Consider the following 21,006-nt stretch of genomic DNA (forward strand, 5'->3'; position numbering starts at 1 on the left):
TGCTTATTCTTTTTGAATCAAAACAGAAAAAGCAGAGAATTACATTTAAGGGCTGCTTTGTACAAATAAGCACTGCACCCTCTGATCCCGATGCTGTGGTCCCCGTTACCATCAGTGTCATCAACGCTGTCCAGCCATCGACAACTGAAGTCGCAGTTGCTATTGGCAACCAGTGTTCTCTCTAAAAAATTTTCATTTGTGTGTGGAATGTATTTAGTTCTGGGCGGCAGTATCAAGGCAGTGTGTGCATACATGCACTCAGAGTGGGGCCTTCCTGATTCAACCTGAGCGGGAACTAAAATTTTCTGAGCGGACATCAGAAAACTTGTGAGTGTGTGCACGTATGCATGCCTTAGAGGGAACACTGTTAGCAACTTCCCTGGCTAAGACCTCTAAAGATATGTTTTAAAAACCTCATAATGTCTCCAAAGACGGATATAATAAAAACCCCAATAAGTAAGACCTCTAAAGATATGTTTTAAAAACCTCATAATGTCTCCAAGGACGGATATAATAAACACCCCAATAAGTGGAAACACTGTGGGGAAGACTCTCCAAGCCACTCTAAATATTGGAAGACTTTGTCGACATCAATCCTGACACTGTCAACTTAGATGTCTAAGTCACTCCATAGGCCAATATTGATGTTTTTGAAAGAGAAGCATCCAACTTTTGGTTCAGCCACCACCTCTGATTTAGACATTGCCTATGCCACACAGGGAGTGAACCCCCTCACCTTCTGTGGTTCAGGTTATGCCCTCAGTCCAATGTTGATCCTCTTCTTCTTCACCAGAAATCACTGAGGTTGGTTTTACCGATCCTCCGTTCTCTTCAGTATTGCATATTCTGGCATTTATAACGACTCCAGCAACAAGCTCAGTGTTGTCTGTAATGGCTGCTCCCTCTACAGAACAAACTTCAACATCATTGATATAAACATGGTTGCCGACCAAGCCCAGATCTGAATTAGGAAGGCAACCACTTACTTCCTCAAATGTCTCTGCGTCTCCTGATTTTGTTCTCAACTTTCCTTTCACACTGTTGTTGAAGAAATTTCCTATTCTTCAAGACATATACTTTATCCTGAGATCTTCACACACAACACCTTCTGAATTGACCTTTAAGGGTTTTTCTTTGCAGGGCCTCAATATCGAAGATGATATTTGTTCTGGTGCACTGCCTGTCCCTAAAACACCATTGGCTTCACCAGCTGGAGTGATGCCTGTTTGTTCTCCATCTTATTTTCCAAATCACCCTTGGAAAGAAAGATACCATCTCTCACTTCCTTCATACTCCTCCTATAAAAGGAGGATGGACTATTGGAGCTCACCAGGTGCTCTTGACCCAGGCTATATTAGAAGGATAGGGAGATTCAAAGACCCTTTCTATATGCCTTCACCTTCACTACCTTATGACTATAAAGAGTTTAAACTCTTCATAGAAAAGAGTTTATCTATGATTATCATATCAGAAAACTGATATGTTTATCGGTTTATCAGAAAACAGAGTTTTCTCAGTGAAAACTGAGAAAGATGCAATCATCTTTCAATTCACAAACACACATTTTGTCTAAGGGGCATGATTCATCTTTCAAAAGATCTCTGGACCCACCACCCCTTCCATAATCTCCTACAGAGCAGCCAAGAGACAACAACCTACCCTTTCTTTCCAGATCTGCAAGTTATCTCTTCCGCCACAAATCTTCTGTTCCTGCAAAAGAAAAATCAGATGAATATACGTCCACATCTGACTCAGATGACGATTCTGCCCACACTGAAAACTCATCACCTAATGAAAATGTTCCAAACAACCCATCTGATTCTTCCACAGAGGAGACAAAGTCTTGTTGAATCCAAATAGATAAAATGGCCAAAGTTCTTGGCCTGGAACTGAAATCTCTGGCACTAGAGGTTAAAGACCCTGTCTCTGATTTCATTTCTTGTTCTAGTACCTCTCATCCTGCAGCCCTCCTTATGCTGCCAATATTAGTAAACTTAGTGAAGTCAGCATGGGATTCACCATCTACCTCGACATCAACTTCTAAACGCCTTGAAAACTTCTACAGGGTAGAAGAAGATTGCACATATTTATTCAAACATCCCATGTTTAATTCCTTGGTGGTAGATTGTACCATGGGAAATAGATCTGGAAAAAAGTGCTCTGCTCCCATAGAAAAGGATGGCAGGAAGTTGGACTCTGTATGTTGAAAGGTTTACTCTTCATCTTCACTGTGCATTAAAATAGTCTATTACATGGCCTGTATGGCCAATACCATTACTCAATTTGGGAGAATTTTAAAGAGGACATTAAGGATGCTCCAGAAACAATTAAAGCTAAATTTAAGGAAATCCTTTCTAAGTCTGTGGATATCACTCACCAACACCTGAGTACTGCTAAACACTTCACAGAGATGGAATCCAGCACTTTAGCAAGTTCTATCTCTCTATGCAGACACATAGAGAGATACAATGAAGAAATAAAAATTTACTACTAAAATCTTCATGCTTGCATACAGAAGGTTCCAATTTCCCTTCCTGGCATCCCCAAGATAGGGCTGAGAGAGACTCCTGCCTGTATTGTCTGCCAGTCTGTACAGACAATACTGAGCTAGATGGACCAATGGTCTGACTCAGTATAAGGTGGCTTCCCATGTTCCTATCTTCTTCCACTATGCTTTCATACTCCCAGAGGTATAAGAAATACAGTAAGCACAAATTTCAATCCAACAACGGATTGTGGGGACTACAGAAAGCTCTTCCAACACAGTATTACAGGAGAACCTCATTACTCATAAGGGTTCTGTTCCTTGCCTACTACTGTGGCTAACGGAACCATGAGTAACAAGGCATTAGGGCTATGGAGAAAAGGGGCTTAGGTTACAGGATGGAGAGAAAGTTTTTAAGAATGCCCCCAAATGGCTCTTTGAGACAAAATGAAGGATGGAAGTTACCTCCACGTCCAGTCCTCTAGGAACTGCGGATATGTTCCAGTTCCTCTAGGAACTGCGGATATGTGTTTAACCCTGTGGATAATGGAAATAGGTGTCTAATAGACACCTCGCGGATATGCGGAACTGCAAATAGCAGTTCAGCAAATAACGAGGTTCTCCTGTATACGTAAAAGCAGAAGCAACAGAAGAAATCAAAATATCAGGACCAGTCCAAACAAAGCCTTTGATCTCTTGGTTCATTTGCCCGCCTTTGGGACTCCTACCGCCATCAGTCTCGCCCCTTTCACTCCAGCTTGACGTTACATTACAGCCAACGCTTGGGTGTTAAGTACCATCTCCACTAGATACACAATAAAGTTTACTGCCGCCATCCCATTCATGGGATGCCGCCATCCCATTCATGGGATGCCGCCATCCCATTCATGGAGATAAAATACACCCACACAAAATACACCCATTGCCAATACTCGTACATAAGCAGAATTGCAGGAACTGCTGGAAAAAGGGGCAGTAGAACCTGTCTCTCAGAAAGACTAATGAAGAGGGTTCTAATTAAGGTACTGACAAGTCCCCCCAAAAGATGGCAGTCTCTACCCTATACTCGACTTGCTTTTCTTCAATGACCTCATTCACCCAAGAAAATTCCAAATGACCTCTCTGAAGAGCCTTTTTCCTCTCCTGGCAGAGAAAGAATAGCTTGCTACCCTCAATCTGAAAGATGTCTATTTTCATATTGGAAATCAACCAAAACAAATCTCTTCATTTTACCTTAGGAGATCAAACCTACCAATACACAGTTCTCCCATTTGGTCTCTTGACAGTGCCTTGAGTCTTTACGAAATGCACGCACACTGTTATTTCCCATTTAAGAACCCAGGGTATTTCAGTTTTTCCATATCTAGATGACTGGTTGGTGACTTCGACCAACATAGACTTTCTAAGTAATTAGATAAAATCTATCCTTTCACACCAAGAAGACCTAGGCATCCAGGTAAACTGGGAAAAGTCCAACCTTCAACTGCAGAAGTCAATATTCTACATAGTCAATATTCTACATAGGTGCTATTCTGGACACCCAAACGAAACGGGCCTTCCAGAGGAAAGAAGCCTCTCAGTTGTATGCTTAATCTACTTGTTCAGAGCAAACACAAAGGAAAGGGTGAAGACCATTCAAAGACTCTTAGGTTTGATGACATCTTATACAACCATTGTGAGATACTCCAGACTCTGGATGAGATGGCTCCAACTTCGGTTTCTGTCAGTAATCAAACGACACAGCTAGCCAATCTTTGTGGCTTCTGATTCCTCCAACAGTCCTAGACTCGCTTCTCTGGTGGACTCTTCCAGAGATCGTTGCAATGGGCATTCCCTTTCAACCTTCTTCTCCAATGATTACTATAACAACAGATGCCTCTTTCAAAAGATGGAATGCCCATTGTGCCAGACACCACGGCAGGGCCTTTGGAACCATCTCCAGTTGTCTCTGCATATACATTTCCTAGAGTTCCTGACTGTTCTTCTAGCACTCAGATTCTTCCTTCCACTACTCAGAAACCAAATGGTCCATATTCTTTTGGACAACACCACAGCCATTGCTTACAGGTGCAACCTTGCTGTACAACTTTGGGACTGGAGTATACATCACCAAGTATACCCTCTGGCTCTGCATATGAAGGGCTCCGACTGTCCTTGTGAATAGACTTGTGCATTTCGATTCAGACACAAAACATTTTGTGCCCGAAAATGGCAATCTTGGAGGTTTTGTCACCAAAACAAAATCAAGAATTAAAAAACAGAGATTTTGGACAGAATGCTTTGTTCTTTGGAAAAGCATTGCAATTGGAATTGACTTCTCTGACTCTCTACACTCCAGCTGAGGCACTGAGTGATTAGCAGAAGATAAGATATGCAAAAAGCTTTTGAGCTTGAATGGTTTAGTTAAGTATATGTTGTATTCAGTGTGATTGAAATGCAAACTGACCTTGCAAAGGGATTTGGAAGTCAGCATTTTGAGACAGAAATACCCAAATATCTTTGGGAGCTCAATGCAATTCTAAAGCTCTTGCTAAAAGCCATGGTATAAATTGTGTGGAGAAGCATTTTGAGAAGCTGGTTAGGAAAGTTCTGAAATTACACAGGTTTTTCTTTCCAAAGGTTTAGAAAGAATCTCTTGACTTGTTCAGGGGTCTTTTGAAGAGCTATTTTGTTTTTCTTCTGATTTTTATGAGTTATAGTGGTGTCTAAGTTTTGTTGCCCAAGCTGAGCAGTCTAATGTAATTTAGGCCACAATGTAATTTGGTGGGGCATGATGTCTAAGCCAGTGGTTTTGCCACTGCAGGGAGAGGTAATCCACATGGGACTACAGGAGACAAAAAGAGTAGGGGTGGGGAATATCCCTGTCAATTTATTGACATCCCCAGGAATCTTAGTTGCTTCTCTCTTTCTTGTAACCATGATCCATGGTTTTGCACTTTCTTAAATGCAGTGATGATAAATTTCAACAATTCTGAACTGTAGGCTGATTTGTTTGGGCTACAGCTCACTCCACTTCAGTTAAATGAACATTTGAAGCTGTTCCATAGTATCAAGGCAGTTTTGTTTTATTATTATTATTATTATTTTTACATTTTATATCCTGCTCTTCCTCCAAGGAGCCCAGAGCGGTGTACTACATACTTAGGTTTCTCCTCACAACAACCCTGTGAAGTAGGTTAGGCTGAGAGAAGTGACTGGCCCAGAGTCACCCAGCTAGTATCAAGGCTGAATGGGGATTTGAACTCGGGTCTCCCCGGTCCTAGTCCATCACTCTAACCACTACACCACGCTGGCTCATTGGTCTATCTTGCTATCTCAAATGACCTGTGGTCACCGTTCCATGGGGAGGGAGTGTTTTTATTGAAAGATTGCTTGAATCCACAAATGAGTTGTGCTGCTGTGCTAGTGCCACAGGGACAGGCTCTCACCTGCTGCAAAATTTTCAAATAACTGTGCCAAAAAATTAAGTGTCGTTGTTGTTCATCATTCTCTTCACTCTTTCAGCTTGTTTATGTGGGCCTTCAGGGGCAGAACAGTGGGTTGCGTGGCAGTGCCCCAAGGGTGGTGCACCCAGATTACAAATAGGGCAAAGGGCTGATTTCTTAGGAATTTTTGAGGTTTACGCGTCTTTAAGATTTTCCCCCATAGGGAATAATGAAGGTTTCAGCAGCCCCATAACTCCACCTGGGGTGCACTGGGATGGCCCGAAACGAGTGGTGGTGTAGTGCACAGAGTGCCAACCACCCCCCTGGATTGCTAACCCATTGGGGTACTGGACTTTGTTGTTTCTGAGGTGTTGAGTTTAGATTCTCTGGTAGCAAATGAGATTTTTTAATGAAAAACCATGAATCCACTTTCATATGCTACTAGAGAATCTACTCTTAGAACACCTCTAGAACAACAAAACCTTGTACTTCATGGGTTGGCAGCCCATGTGGGTGGTTGGTACCGTATGTGCACTATGCCATCACTTGCTCTGGGCCCCCCCAGTGCCCCTCAAGTGGAGTTATCGGCCTGCAGAAACCTCCATTATACCCTACGAGGAAAATCTGAAAGACATGTAACTTCATTAATTCTTTAAAAATCAGCCCTTTGCCAAATTCCTCTGAAAAAATTGTGGTGACTTCCTTGTATCAGCTGGGCACTACCACGAACCACACTCCACTCTGGCCACCCCTCCCCCCACGTGAAACTATACCTTTCTTGAAACCTCCATCATACCCCATGGGGAAAATCTGAAAGGCGCAAACTTCAAAAATTAACCAAAGATCAGCAGTTTGCCCAATTCCTTTGAAATTTTTGTGGTAGCTTCCACTCATTGGGCACTATAACCCCCATCCACTCTTTTGACCATGTGACCCATTTTTAAATCTGAATTAATTCGGATTCAGATTAATTCGGATACAAAACAAAACTGGGGTGATTCGGAAGGCTTAATTTCGGACAAAATACAAAATGGAGTTGATTCGGATTTGGTACAAATCGAAACAGAAAAAATACAAAACGCGCAACCCTACTTGTGAACATTCTGAGCAGAAAAACAATCTCCCCGATTGTTCTCCCCGATCTCTTCCTTCATTGGGGAACTCTCCAAGGAGACTCTTTGCATCCATGACCAACAAGAAATGCGATTGTTTCTTCTCTAGAGCAGAAGTGGAGAAGCAGTCTCTGGGGGATACCTTCCATATTATTTGGAGGAAACACATATTTTACCTCTTTCTTTCCTTTCCTCTACTGTCCAGGGTACTCAGCAAAGTCCTTCAACACAAAACAAAGTGCATCATACTTACCCCATGGTGGCTGAGGCAACCTTGATTCTCTTTCCTCCTACAGCATTCCCTTAATGCTTTGTCCTTCTGTCTCGGAATAAAGGTCAAATCTTCCTTCAAACCCTGAACTTGGCTGTGTTGAAGTTGAACTTCTAGACAATATCCTATTATATGAGAGGAAAACTTTCACAAGACAAAACTACAACTGTAAATGGAAAAGATTTGCCAATTATGCTGAGTCCAAAGGTTTTAATCTCTTACAAGCCTCTATACAATAAGTCCTCCTATATCTTACCTTGCTGAAATGCTTAGGCCTTTCCAGTTCATCTGTTAAAATTTCAAATGGCAGCCCTATCTGCAGTTCATGTAGGTTGGGATGGCAAGTCACTATTCTCTCACATGGACTGCAGGAGGTTTCTTAAAGGAATCAACGATTAGAAAATAAATTGAACTTTGGAGAGTCTCCTTAGTACTTTCTACACTAACAGAGCCCCCCTTTGAACCTCTACCTTCAACATCCATTAAGTTGCTCTCTCTAAAGGCAGCCTTTTTTATTGCTATCACCACAGCACAAAGGATCAGTGAACTTACCACTTTGAGAATCGATTCCCCTTTCACAAAGTTTTACCCCAATAAGGTTGATATTAAAACAGACCCTTCCTTCATACCTAAAATAGTTTCTGACTTCTATATCAGCCAGGTCATTATCCCTCCTTTTTTGTGAATCCTAACTGGTAAACCCCTCCTGTATTCTACCAAAGACAACCACAGGGCTCTGTGGTCATCAGGAGTCAACACCGACTCGACTGCACACTTCACCTTTACCACCCTTTTGGAGTGGCCACTCCACTCTTTAGCAGTCTGTAGAGCACTCCTCTTCTACACAGACAGAACTAAAGACTTTAGGAAGACTTGTAGACTCTTTATTGCCTCCAGGGGCAAGAGCCAACCAATCTCTAGACAGAGTCTTTCTAACTGGTTTGTTACAGGAAGCAAGGTGTGCAACCTCCAAACATAGTTAAGGTTTATTCTACCAGAGCCATGGCTGCCTCTGCTGCTCACTTATCAGGGATAAGTTTTACTGATATCTGTAAGGCTGCCACTTGGTCTTTCAACTTAGTTTTTGTTGCTGATGCCAATTTTGGGTGGGCTGCACCAAAGAATGTTCTTTAAGAAACATCCTCCAGTCCTCCTACTGTGGAGAGCTCATTCACCCATGTTGTGAAGGATACCTGATCACCACAAAGATAAACAGGTTGCTTACCTGTAAGGTAATCTTTTGGTGATTCAGTATCATTCACAACACCTGCCTGACCTCCCTGCTTATCGGATGTTTCTGCTTATGTATTTACCTCATCATTCGGCTGAAGAAAGTCAATCTTCACGGCAGTCGATCGGGAACTGAGCAAAAGGTCTCTCTGCTGCTAAAGATACAGAGCATGCTTGCCATGCAAAGGGCAGAACTACAGAGTGCTTCGGGGAGCTTGAAAATCCTTCCATGGGGCTACTGTGCAGGTGCATAACCCATGATATGAATGATACCTGAACACCAAACGATCACCTGTTATAGGTAAACAACCTTTTTAAAAAAGTGGCATTTGTGTGCCATTAATTGGCTCTTCCATACTCTTGGTCCTCCTCTTTTCCTCCATAGCAAGAATATTGGTTATGGATAGTCAAGAAACTTATTATGACTTATTTTTAATCTGTATTCCTTTATTTCTGTTTTATATAAGGCAAGTTCAGATATTATACATGGTTAGAACAAACTAAGGTTGAAAACCAACTTCCAACCTTTGGTATACGTAGATCTTGGTTAGACTTCTCAGAATAAACTGTGGTTAGTTAGCTGGTGCAGGTTTGGATGCTAAAACTAACCACAGATGAAATAATCCATAGTTCTGCATTAAGTCTGAACATGCCTTTAGCGTTGCCAGTAATGTCTAATGCAATTTAAAAACCCAGCTCCTTACTAATCATTATTTTAAAACCTGTGTCTGATTAGACAGTGATTCCATCAGGGTTTCGAGTGGGGATGAAGCTTGAAGCTGTAGACAAAAAGAACCCTGCATTTATATGTGTTGCTACAGTTACTGACATGGTGGACAATCGTTTCCTGGTTCATTTTGACAACTGGGATGAGAGCTATGACTATTGGTATGTGTGTGTGTGTTTCTTAAGTATGATGTATTGAATCATAATTATGTTTTGAATTTTGGAAAGATCTGTCCTTTTTTCCACCTCTGCAGTGGTTGCCATGAACTATACTCCCTGTTTATCAGAATTTCCATAGATATATGGCCATTGATAGTAGCGGTTCAGCAGTGTGCAGTGGCCAGGTGATTACATATGTTTATGTGTCCCTCCAGAAACTTAAAATTTCTAAGGTCTTTTTTAATGCCCTGAAGAAATTATTTGTCATATTTCAGAGTCTAATCATATAATCATCCAAAAACATAATCGCTCAGCAAATTAATAATTCTGTTCTTGGTGCAAGACAATGAAATTATATAGACAGATCTTGCAGGACTGACCCTGAGATAAATAAAGCCCTGAGCAGTGTTCTCTCAAGTTTTGTTCATCTGTGTGCGGAATGAGTTTTGTTCTGGGTAGCAGTATCAAGGTAGTGTGTGCGCATGTGCATTCAGAATGGGGTCTTTCTGATTCAACCTGAGCAGGATCTAAAATTAACTGAGTGGACATCCAAAAACTTGTGAGCGTGCACACGCCTTAGAGGGAACACTGGCCCTGAGCGAAGAGTGCCTTTGTCACACCCCATGGTTTATCATTGTTGTCTGGGTTAGTTTAACAACTTCAGGTAAGCACTCTGAATGACTGCTCAACTTGCCCACCACTCTGGATGACCACCCAACTTGGGGCAGGGACATACCAAGGTTGGAGTGGGTCCTGGGGCAAGAAGTGAAGCTTGATCCCTGCCTTCCCTCAAGTCCCCTGACTACTTCTCCTTCCCGCCAGACATGTTTTCCCTTCAGATGAACTATAAAGACTTGCAGAAAAGCAAAACACCCTTCCTCTTGTTCTTCTGCAAATATCACACATTCCTACACACATAGACATTTTCACACACCGCTTACATACTCTCATTCTGTGTCAGGAGGAGTGAAGGATGCTGCCTGACACTTTTCTCCCTCTCCTCCTGGAGAGGACTTGTCTCACTTGCCAATGAATAGGGGAGGCAGGAGGGGGAGAGCAAGCTGTTGCCCAACCAGCACCCCCTCACCTTTCCTCAGGGGCCCGGGGATATTTGCCGCACCTTGTTCAGTTACAGCTATGCTATATATATGATCCTATTGGAGTTTGGGGGGAAAGGCTAAAATTTGTTTAAAATTGCCCACTTGCCCATTTCTTTTGTGGGTTGTGTGGTAGGTAGCACCCATCATGCCCTACACACAACCCACTTTGGTGTCCCTAGGAAATACCCATGGGGAACAATGGGGTATTTTGAGTTTCCCCATTGTTCCCTATGGCCGGAACAAGCTGCATTCACAGAGTGCACACACAAGTGTTGCATTGCAAAAACACATTTTCAACCCTGCTTGGAAAAACACTGAGAAGTACACAGTAAATGCGCCAATGGGGGCACAACACTTAATTTGTATGATAACAAACCAACCAAGAAGCAAGGAGATCGCTAGCCAGTTGGAAGCCAGTGCCAGGAAACCAATCAGCAAGGGAAAAACAGGCCTCCAAAATGGTGCTCAAAATGTTGAAATGTTTCAAATTGAAATGATGTTTTGTTCTGAGCTTGAAACAAGCCCTTATTTAAAGGGCATTTTGTTTCGAGCTGGAGACACTCTAAACACATAACACAAGGCATATGTTCACTGAAGTCCACATCAGGACACTAGATGGGGCTATAAGATGACATGTGTTAATTACTGACTGATCTTACTAAATAGGAATTTGTCAGAATATTGTAGGTTCTGGGGGAAATTGTGCAGACAGAAATTCCTTTATGTTAATTGTTTGCTAGTGCAGTATCCTGAATTATAAAGAACAGGGAGTACTGAAAGACAGTCATTTTAACTGACATTTATAGATAAGTTTGGGTATACATTTTATAGGTGTGCATCAGGGCTATGAGAATGCATGTTTTCTCAGCAGTATGGAATTGCACCAGCTAATTCATAAAAGAAGAAAGAGAGTGTGTGTGTGTGTGTGTGTGTGTACGTGTGTGTACACATGTGCTGCAGTTTTCCTAGAAAAATGGTATCCGCTCCTAACAGGCACAGATTCAAGGGGGCGGGGGGGAATGCAAATGTCCATTGAAATCCTGCTCTGTACTTATTTACAGAAACAGTGCATACTAATTTTTAGACCAGGCAGTATATACTCTCTCTTATTTAACACTGCTGACATTGCCCAACATCCAAAGCAAAGAACCACGTGTAGAACAAGGACTGTTGTGTACTGTTGAAGAGGATGGCTTAAAAAGAGGGATTGCAAGGAATTGCAAAGGAGTGCTATGCTCTTATGCAGAAGTTCCCATTGAATAAAAGAGGTGTGCCACAGTTGCTCAACTGTTCAACTACAAGCATGCCTGCAGTATCACAACACTGGTCTGGAACACAAGTTATACTTGCTAGTGCATAAAGTCCTTCCGCAAGTGGTTTGTTGCTGTGAATGTCAGCCATTATATACTTTGCAAAAGCATTTGATAATGTTACATCCATTCTCAAATCCGTAAAAGATATACCTTGCTTTGATAGTATAATGGTAAAATCAAGTAAGAAGTAGATATATACAGTATATTGCAGTCTTTAAAACAGTGCTCAAATCCACCACTGCCCTCCATTTTAGCTAAATCATGCCCCCTCACACAGCTATCTAAAGACATTAGCTAAAGGAATCACCACAAAAGGAATTGGGAATGTTCCCTCTGTAATTTGAGCCCTGATTCAAAGTACATTCTGAAGAGTAATCCCATTAAAGTTATTAGAACTGTTCTGTCATGCTTATATTTCTATTCTGTCTTATCATATGAAGTATTCTCAAGGCAATTCACAAGATCTTAAATACAATTTTTTTAAAAAAATCAATAAATAACAGAACAGCAGGAGCAAATTGGCTTATAAACCGAGGCCTATAAATAGGCCCCCATCTTTATCATGAAGCCTTTGGCACAGTCCTCTAGTCCCCAAGCTCTTCTAGTATCACACTTAAGTTTATGTACTGAAATAAATGTATATTCTATGAATATAGATATAATATGTATATTCTATGAAGAGCTAGATTCATTAAGGGTTTGCCAGTATTTGAAATACCATTCATCACTGACAGATTTACATGGCAAACCCAGAGAATCTTGGAAAAACAAGGAATTAAAGTGAATGTAGTTTGCACAGCACCAATGACACTAAAACAACTGTTAGTTAACTCCAGGTTGTATGATAGGAGATGTGTACAAGATTGTGAGATTTGTGAACGGAGGGAAGGAAATTGTGGGAAGAAAAGTGCAATATATAAAATTCAATGCTTAGGTTGTACTTCATTCTATGTTGGAAAATACGGTAGGCCACTGAAGGATAGATATAAAGAACACCTAGCAGATATGAGGCATTGTACACAGAGAACAAAACCTTGGACAATGCATATGAGAAAAAAGTATGAAGGCAGAATAGTGCCTACTAAAATATCTATTTGGGGGATTGAAAGAAATTTACAAAAACAGAAAATAGAGGAAGCATTATTTATAGAGAAACTGAGACCACATATTAATGCTTGGGCGGCACTGGCTGATGCTATTAGGTTCATTAGCCTTTGAGAAAAAAATCAGGTTATCCCCACCCCACACACCTCATCTCTCCACCAGTCACGGAACAGAATGTTATCAGATCTATGGAATTTAACAGCTGGGGAATGGAGGAGGTTTTTATCTGTGCACATCTGTTTGTTTAATTGATGATGGTGTGTTACACCAAAACGTCTTTTATTTTATTTTCTGTATACCATCTTTAATTTCTTTTTGTGCTATAAAGGTCTTTTGTTGAGAGTATATTCTTCAATTTGCCCTCCCATTCCTCTTTTGTCTCCCCTTATTGAATTTTAGTATGTTAAAAAAACATTGATGTTAAAGGTCACCTGTACTAATTAAAATGCATTTATAAGGTGACAAAGCAGGAAAGCCTCACTACATTTTGCTCTTTTAAAAAATTTTGGGCTACAAATTATAGTCAGGTGTGTGTGAGCAGCTAGAGTAATTTTAGGGAAAAAATATGGGTTTGTATCTTTTGTTCATGGGTTTTGTAATCCTACCCCAATTTTTAGCCTTTTTTCCCTTCCCCCCCCCCCGCAAATGTAAGTTTTGCTGCCTGTTCTAAAAGTATAATTGTGCTGAAATCAAATTTATCTGAGAAGTCATTTGACATGACATAGGCCTAGGATTACAGCAGTAAACCTTGTTCACACTTCTCATTTAGCAAGCAATCCCAGATGTTCATGTGTGTTCTATAGGCCATAATCTGCTTTAGATGGAACTGAAGTAGCAATTAAGGCATTTACCGAAACAGAAAATAACAGAAGCAGTGTTTCCCCTGCAGGTGTGAAGCAGCTAGTCCGCATATTCATCCAATTGGATGGTGTAAAGAACACAAAAGGACCCTGGTTACTCCTCCAGGTTTGTATGAAACAGCATATATGTACACATTTGATTCACAAGACTAATGAGAAATTATTAGGGTGGGTGTAGGATTCTCCTCTTCATCTGAGTTTGCAGAGATTACACTGGAAGAATTGATATATTGTATACAGGACAAACTCAGTTCTTGAAAATTGTCCCATTTGTTTGATGTAAGTTAATTAAGGTCTTAATTTTATGTTAAACTTGACTGAATAAGAAGATTATACAAAGACAAATGAATAAAGTGAAGCGATCACCATGCATATTAGGTATTTTGTAACAGAAAACTGTAATAACTAGCAAATGAAAATAATAAAAAATCTTAAGAAATCAGGAAACATCTTTTTGGGACTATCAAATTACAGCATTCAAATCTATTTATCAGCCTTTACATTTACTATAAATATTTAAACTGTTAGAGCATATTATGAGTCAAATCTTGGAGAAGCAATGCTTTTAAAGCTGTCACCTTTTAACAGTATGCATTTATAGACACAGAAAGCTTAAATTGACTTTCCCACAGTGACAGTGTTCTCTCCCCCTCCCCCAGCCCCATTATGTCACTTGATATGAAGCTCTTCTCTGCTTTTTATAATGGTGGGGATTTTTTAGGTCAAATTCGTACTTGGCTCTGTATAGTAGCTTTAAAGATAAACAGTAACATGTTAAAGCTGAAATGCTCAGACCTCCCAGTTGCTGTTGCTTACATTCTCAAAGCCACAGCAGGATTTTCATAATACTTTTTGTTCCATTACAATAATGGGTTCAGTCTGTTCGTAGCTGAGAATTTATAAGTGGAATGCATTGTAATATGTTCAACATAGGCCAGTAATCAGCTGATCTTTAAGGTGATCTGTGTTCCCTCACAATGCTCTACAGAAGAATTCTTCAGCTCCTCAGTCTTCATTCCACATCTTTGAAATCGACTATCACACTGGATATGACACCGGGTTTGGGGAAATCTCCCAATACTTCCTCGACCTCTTCAATTCAAGTCTTTCCAATGGATCTTCAAAGAACGCAAGTATCCCCTTGAACAATGGCGTCATTTTCGGTATCAGGTACAACTTCATGACTGACCCCAATATCGACCGCTGCTACTTATAGCACACTGCATTCAATATCAACAATGGCGTCAACACCAACATCAACAATCCTCATCCCAAGTTCATCTCCATCAATTTCAAAGACACAAGCAACACCACAACAGGATGTTGCAGGCGCCTCTCATGCTTCACCTATCATTGTGAATTTCTTGCCTGAGAATTCCCCAACCAGTTCTTACCAGGACAAAGGTTCTAATTTGAATTTAAAAGGACAATTTTCTAAAGAACCTCCTTGACTTCACCTGTGCCAGATAAGACTACTTCAAAGAATTTGGTCATTCATGGTTTATATACAACTCACCCCATCAGGATCTACCTTCAGAGGTTTCTCAATGCACGATTTAGATGGAGATGAAGAAATGGAAGCAACTCTTATACCAAAAACTCCTTCAGCATCTCCAGCTAGAGTGACACCTATGTCCTCTCCCTCATATACACCAAACCTTCATTGGAGAGAGAGAGATACCACTACTCAGTCCCAACCTATTTATCCATGGGATGCCTAGTTGATTATTGGAGTTCACCGGGGGCACTAGACCCTGGCTATGTATGTGGCTTTAAACTGTTTCCATCACCTGCACTGTCTTATGTCTTCAATAAATACAGATTGTGAAAATCCAGGAAATTGTGAGGAAACCCTGAAAAAAAGTGATAACCTTAAAGACCCTAGACAATGAAAAAGCAAAAACAGGGAATTTTCTTTTAAAAGACTTTCAGTACCAGCTCAACTGCTATGACCTGTGAAAGAAGCTTCTCAAAGGGATGGTCAAATTCACCATAAAAGCCCTGATGTGAAAATCATCCAACTCTCTACAGTGCCTTTGGGAAAGTCCCCTGATAAGGAAAAGGAAAATTCAGATTATCATGATTCCTCCAGTGATTTTGATGAGGGCTATGCCCAAACAGAAAATCCCTCAGGTCCTTCACCAGACGAAAATGTACCCAACCAACTATCTAACACATCTATGGAAGAAACAAAACCTTGCCATATCCAAGTATCAGAAATGGCTAAAATTCTGGTTTGGAATTGAAAACACCAACCCAAGAGGTGAAAGATCCAGTCTGTGTCTTCATGTCCTGTTCTTCTGTTGCACAACCAGCATCACTATGTTGCCAATTCTGTCAATTGGCTTGGGAGACCCCATCAGCCTTTACCTCAGCTTCCAAGAAATTAGAAGGCTTCTATAGGATTCAGGGAGAATCATGCCCTTTTCTTTTCAAGCATCCACCACCAAATTCCTTGGTGGAATTGTCCCCTTTGCTAAGCAGGGTCTGCCCTTGTTGCATTTCAATGGGAAACTACATGTGAGCACTATAAGATATTCCCCTTAGGGGATAGGGCGGCTCTGGGAAAGAGCATCTGAGGTTCCAAGTTCCTCCCTGGCATCTCTAAGATAGGGCTGAGAGAGATTCCTGCCTGCAACCTTGGAGCAGCTGCTGCCAGTCTGTGAAGACAATACTGAGCTAGATGTACCAATGGTCTGACTCAGTAGAAGGCAGTTTCCTCTGTTCCTATGAGGGTATTTTCAGCTCACAGACTGATGAGACCATGGAGAAAATGAAAAAATCGTGTTACACTGAAAAGACGTTTACTTCTACTCCATCCCAACATTCCTACTTCAGAAATTCAAAGGTTACAGTAGACAAAAATTTCAATACAAACAGTCTGATTTTAGAGACTACAGAAGATATTTCAGATACAACCTTAAAAAGCCCTCTGGTCAGGAAAAAAACCAAAGAATGCAACAGCAAGATCAAACAAAACAAAATCTTTGTACCCTTGGTCAACTGCCTCCCTCATTTAGAAACCTCTTCAGATATCAGGCTTGTCCACTTTTCCAAAGTATGGCATTGCATAACATCAGATGCATGGGTGTTGAGTGTTATAACAACAGGATATGCCATTGGGTTCACCACCCTCCCTGTTTTTTCAGGGGAAAAATACACCTACCCCACTCCTACACTACACCTACCCCTACGCTACGCTAAAGGTTGAAGAGGTTCAACCTTTGCTGGAAAAGGGGGCAATAGAACCAGTTTCTCAAAGAAATTAAAGGATGGGTTTCTACTTGAGATGCTTTCAGATTCCCAAGTGGGATGAAGGTCTCCATCCCATCATGGACCTACATCAACTAAAAAAGTTTGTGAAAACAAGGAAATTCAGAATGATAACCTTACAAGGCATTCTTCCCCTGCTAGCCAAGGAAGAATGGCTTGTGACGTTGGACTTAAAAGATGCCTATTTTCATATAGGGATAATACCAGGTCACTGAAAATTTTTGAGGTTCACCCTGGGATCTCAGGTCTTCCAATATGCCATACTTTCCTTTGGCCTATCTGTGGTGCTTCACATATTTACAAAATGTTTGAGCACAATAATAGAATACCTACGGACTCAAGGTATAACCATCTTTCCATATCTAGACGACTGGGTGGTGACTTCACCCAACAAGAAAATCTAAAGCTCCCAGGTTCGATATATCGTAGATCTTCTTAAAGAACTTGGAATCCAGGTGAAATGGAAAAAGTCAAACCTACAACAGGAGAATACAATACGTAAGGGGTGTTTTGGACACAAGAATGAAAAGGGCCTGCCTCCCAAAGGACAGAAGGCTCTTGATTATACACATGATTGTACACCCCCCCTTACAAATAAAGGGTGTTCCCTAGTAATGTGGGGTGCTGGGGGGGGCAGGAGAAAGTCTCCTTTTTACCTTTAGCAATCAGGTGCCTGGGCAGCACAGGAAGCAGTGGCTCCCCCCCCCGCCTCCCAAATGATATGCAGGGCCAGCTTCAGCCTGGTTTGGGTCTCTGCCATTTGCCTTGCCAGCCAGCCCAGCCCGTCATGAGAAGCCTGCAGGGTGTGGGTGGATTGGAGGAACCTGATTGCTAAAGGTAAAAAGCAGTCTTTTCTCTCCCCCCACTTGCCCCACATTACTAGGGAATCCCCCTTTACTTGTAACAGGTAATCCTTGCTGGGAATGGGTGGGTTACAAGCATACTCCGCAAGCCAGTTCTTTGAACCAGGGGATGGTCTGGTTCAAATTTGGACTAGCACCCCCCTTTGGGGGCCATTTCAGTTTGAACTCTGACTGCTCGAACTGGGCCACCTCAATTTCAAGCCTGGTTTGAAGCAAGCCAGCTTGCACATCTCTAGACCAAACTGTCGTCTCTGTCCAAGTGTGTTGCCTTTCACCTTCCAAATCCAATAACTGTTAGACACGTCATTAAAAGGTTGGGGAGCCCATTGTACAAGATACCATGCTCAAGGGAAATAGACCCCACAACAAAGTTCTCTACACTTAAACGTTCTAGAGCTACTAGCAGTGCTACATGCACTGAAATTCTTTCTTCCACTAATTAAAAACTGCATACTACAGATCCATCTATTCTAGACAATATAACAATTGTGTATCAATCGTCAAGGGGGGACGTTGACCCTATCTTTATGCAATCTAACAAGTCAGCTGTGGGATTGGAGCCGGCACCATGGTGTACTCCAATGGCCTTTCACATCAAAGGAGTGGACAGCTCCCTAGCAGACATTCTCAGCAGGGACTTGAACTTCTCCCAATAATGCAAATCAGAGAGAAAACAGGAGATTCTCCACAGTCTCTTCAAAAAGTGGAGATCCCCCCCAATAGACTTATTTGCAACACAAAACAAGAAATGCAGACTTTACTCCTCCCAGAGCAGGTCTGAAAAAAGACTCATTGCAGGATGCATTTCAAATGCCGTGGAGGCAAAACCTCTATTACCTTTTCCCTCCATTTCACCTGCTATCCAAAATAATGAGCAAGATCCTTCATTCTACTCACCCTGTGGTGCCCTGGACAACTGTGGTTTCCAATCCTGATCTGTTTGTCACAGGGACAACACTACCATCTTTCTTCCCATCAGACTCTATTGCCCCAAATAGGGGCCATGTTTTCCACCGCAACCTCCAGTGGTGAACCTGACAGCATAGAAGCTCAACTTTTAGATGACATCCTCTTAAACGAAAGGAAGGAATCAACAAGACAATAATAATAAATGCAAATTGAAGAGATTCACACACTATGCGGCAACTAAGAGATTTGATCCCTACAGAGTCTCTGTCTGACAGATTCTTTTATACTTAACTAATCTAAAGAACTATGGCCTATTAAATGCCTCCATAAAAGTTCATATGGATGCACTCTCAGCAAGACATATGGGATGGGATGCACAGTCTATTTTTCCTTAAATCAGCCTCCCAAATTTCAGGCCAGGTGCAGCCCAGTTTGGGCTTCTGTACATGCACACAGGCCATTTGCATGAAAAAAAAAATTGTGGACTGGTCCGTAGGTTCGGGGGTTCAGGATCAAACTGTACCACACACCACCACCACCCGGTTCCATCCGGACCGGAACCGAACCTCCAGACAAGTCCGCAATTTTTTTAAAAAATTTTTTTAATACCTTTAGTCTCTTCGGGGGAGCTTCCTGTCTTCCACCGGAGGAGTCCTGTGAAGGTTCCCACACCGCTGGCCTCTTAAATCACCGCTGCGGCCCGGGAAAATGCTTGTTTTTGGCCCGTTCGGGCCTCTGTAAGTGTGCACGGTGGCCATTTTGGCAACCACTGTGCACGCATAAATGGCCTCTGCGAGGCCTGGCATGGCCCAGGGCCTTGCAGAGGTCATTTGTGCATGTGCGGTGGCCATTTTTTTGGGAAAAAATGTGTTTGAAAAAAATAGCACCCGCGCATGCGCAAATGATCTTTGAGAGGCCTTGGGCCATGCCAGGCCTCACAGAGGCCATTTACGCATGCATGGCGATATCCAACATGGCCACCGTGCACACTTACAGAGGCCCGAACAGGCCAAAAACAAGCATTTCAGGAAATCCCATAGACTATTTGTCTCCTTTAAGGGAAAGAAAAAAGGACACTATCTCTAGACAAAGACTTTCACACTGGTTAATTGAACTATTTTTCATGTTCTACAAGATACAGACGGTTAAGCTTCCGTCTAGAGTCAAGGAACACTCGATGAGAGTAATGGCTACGTCAGCAGCTCATATGCCTAGAAAAAGTATGATATGGATTTTTGCAAAGCAGCAACTTGTTCTTTGGATCTCCCTTTCCTAAGACGTTATGTTGTGAACATCTGCTCAGTAGTGGAGACCAGCTCTGGTTGGGCAGTTCTAAAGGTGCTGTAACTACATCCTAGCACCTGCCTTGTAATTACATCCTAGCACCTGACCTCACCAATCACCCATTTTGTGAGGGAACATGGATCACCTTAAAGATAAACAGCTTGTTTACCTGTAACAGGTGATCTTTGGCGATCCGTGTTCACTCTCAAGATCCACCCAGCCTTCCTTGCTGCTAGGATGCTTCCACAGTAATAATCACTTACCTATCCTCATCCATCCATGTTTTATTGATCCTCACAGCGGTCATTCAGAAACTGAGCAACAGGCACTCTAACTGCAGAAAATAACAGACATGCCTTGTGCAGTGGGTGGAATCAAGAGCACGTTGAAGAGCTGAAGAATTTTGCAGGGGTTACTCTGCAGGTGCAGAATCCATTTTGTGAGTGAACATGGATCACCAAAAGATTACCTGTTACAGGCAAGCAACCTGTGTTTTTAAAAAGTCTCTTGCCTTGGCTTCCTTTGACTGAGTGTGATGTTATTAAAAGGCAGAGGGGCCAAGGGTTAGCTGTAAAAGCAGCTGGGAGCGATCTGAGGATGCTGAGTGGGCCAGGGGAATGAGGGGCAGAGGAAGCAGATGACCTGGGAAAGGAATGGTGGGCTGAGTGAAAAGCACAGATGGCAAACGAGGCAGAAAGGATAGAGAAATAAAGGAAGGGGGAAGATGGAAGTTAGAAACAATATGTGATTCAGAAGAGTGAGTGGAAAAAATGAGGGTCAAATGGAAAGGTTTGAGTGCAGTTGGGGGATATAGAAGGTTTTGAGTAGAAAAAACTGAGAAAGGAATAGCCTTGTGGAAATGAAAATAGCTGAAAGAAAATGTTTAAGAAAA

The 21,006-nt window shown here is 41.8% G+C and overlaps 1 protein-coding gene across 15 annotated transcripts in view; it reads left to right on the forward strand.

The window, feature by feature from the left end:
- The window catches only part of L3MBTL3 (L3MBTL histone methyl-lysine binding protein 3), a 165,898-nt gene that overhangs the window by 82,922 nt on the left and 61,970 nt on the right, over nucleotides 1-21,006 (forward strand). For 14 of the 15 annotated variants that reach the window (XR_008313957.1, XM_053286383.1, XM_053286365.1 and 11 more), the window contains 3 exons: nucleotides 9,260-9,411; nucleotides 9,504-9,593; nucleotides 13,815-13,891. Coding sequence is in view for 14 of the 15 variants with exons in the window: in XM_053286383.1 (XP_053142358.1) it covers nucleotides 9,260-9,411; nucleotides 9,504-9,593; nucleotides 13,815-13,891 (319 nt within the window). In the remaining variant the exon portion in view is untranslated. The remainder of the gene's footprint in view (nucleotides 1-9,259; nucleotides 9,412-9,503; nucleotides 9,594-13,814; nucleotides 13,892-21,006) is intronic. The other variant, XM_053286447.1, reaches the window with a different exon arrangement.

This window comes from Hemicordylus capensis, chromosome 1, assembly GCF_027244095.1.
Source record: "Hemicordylus capensis ecotype Gifberg chromosome 1, rHemCap1.1.pri, whole genome shotgun sequence".
Taxonomy (NCBI): Eukaryota; Metazoa; Chordata; class Lepidosauria; order Squamata; family Cordylidae; genus Hemicordylus; species Hemicordylus capensis.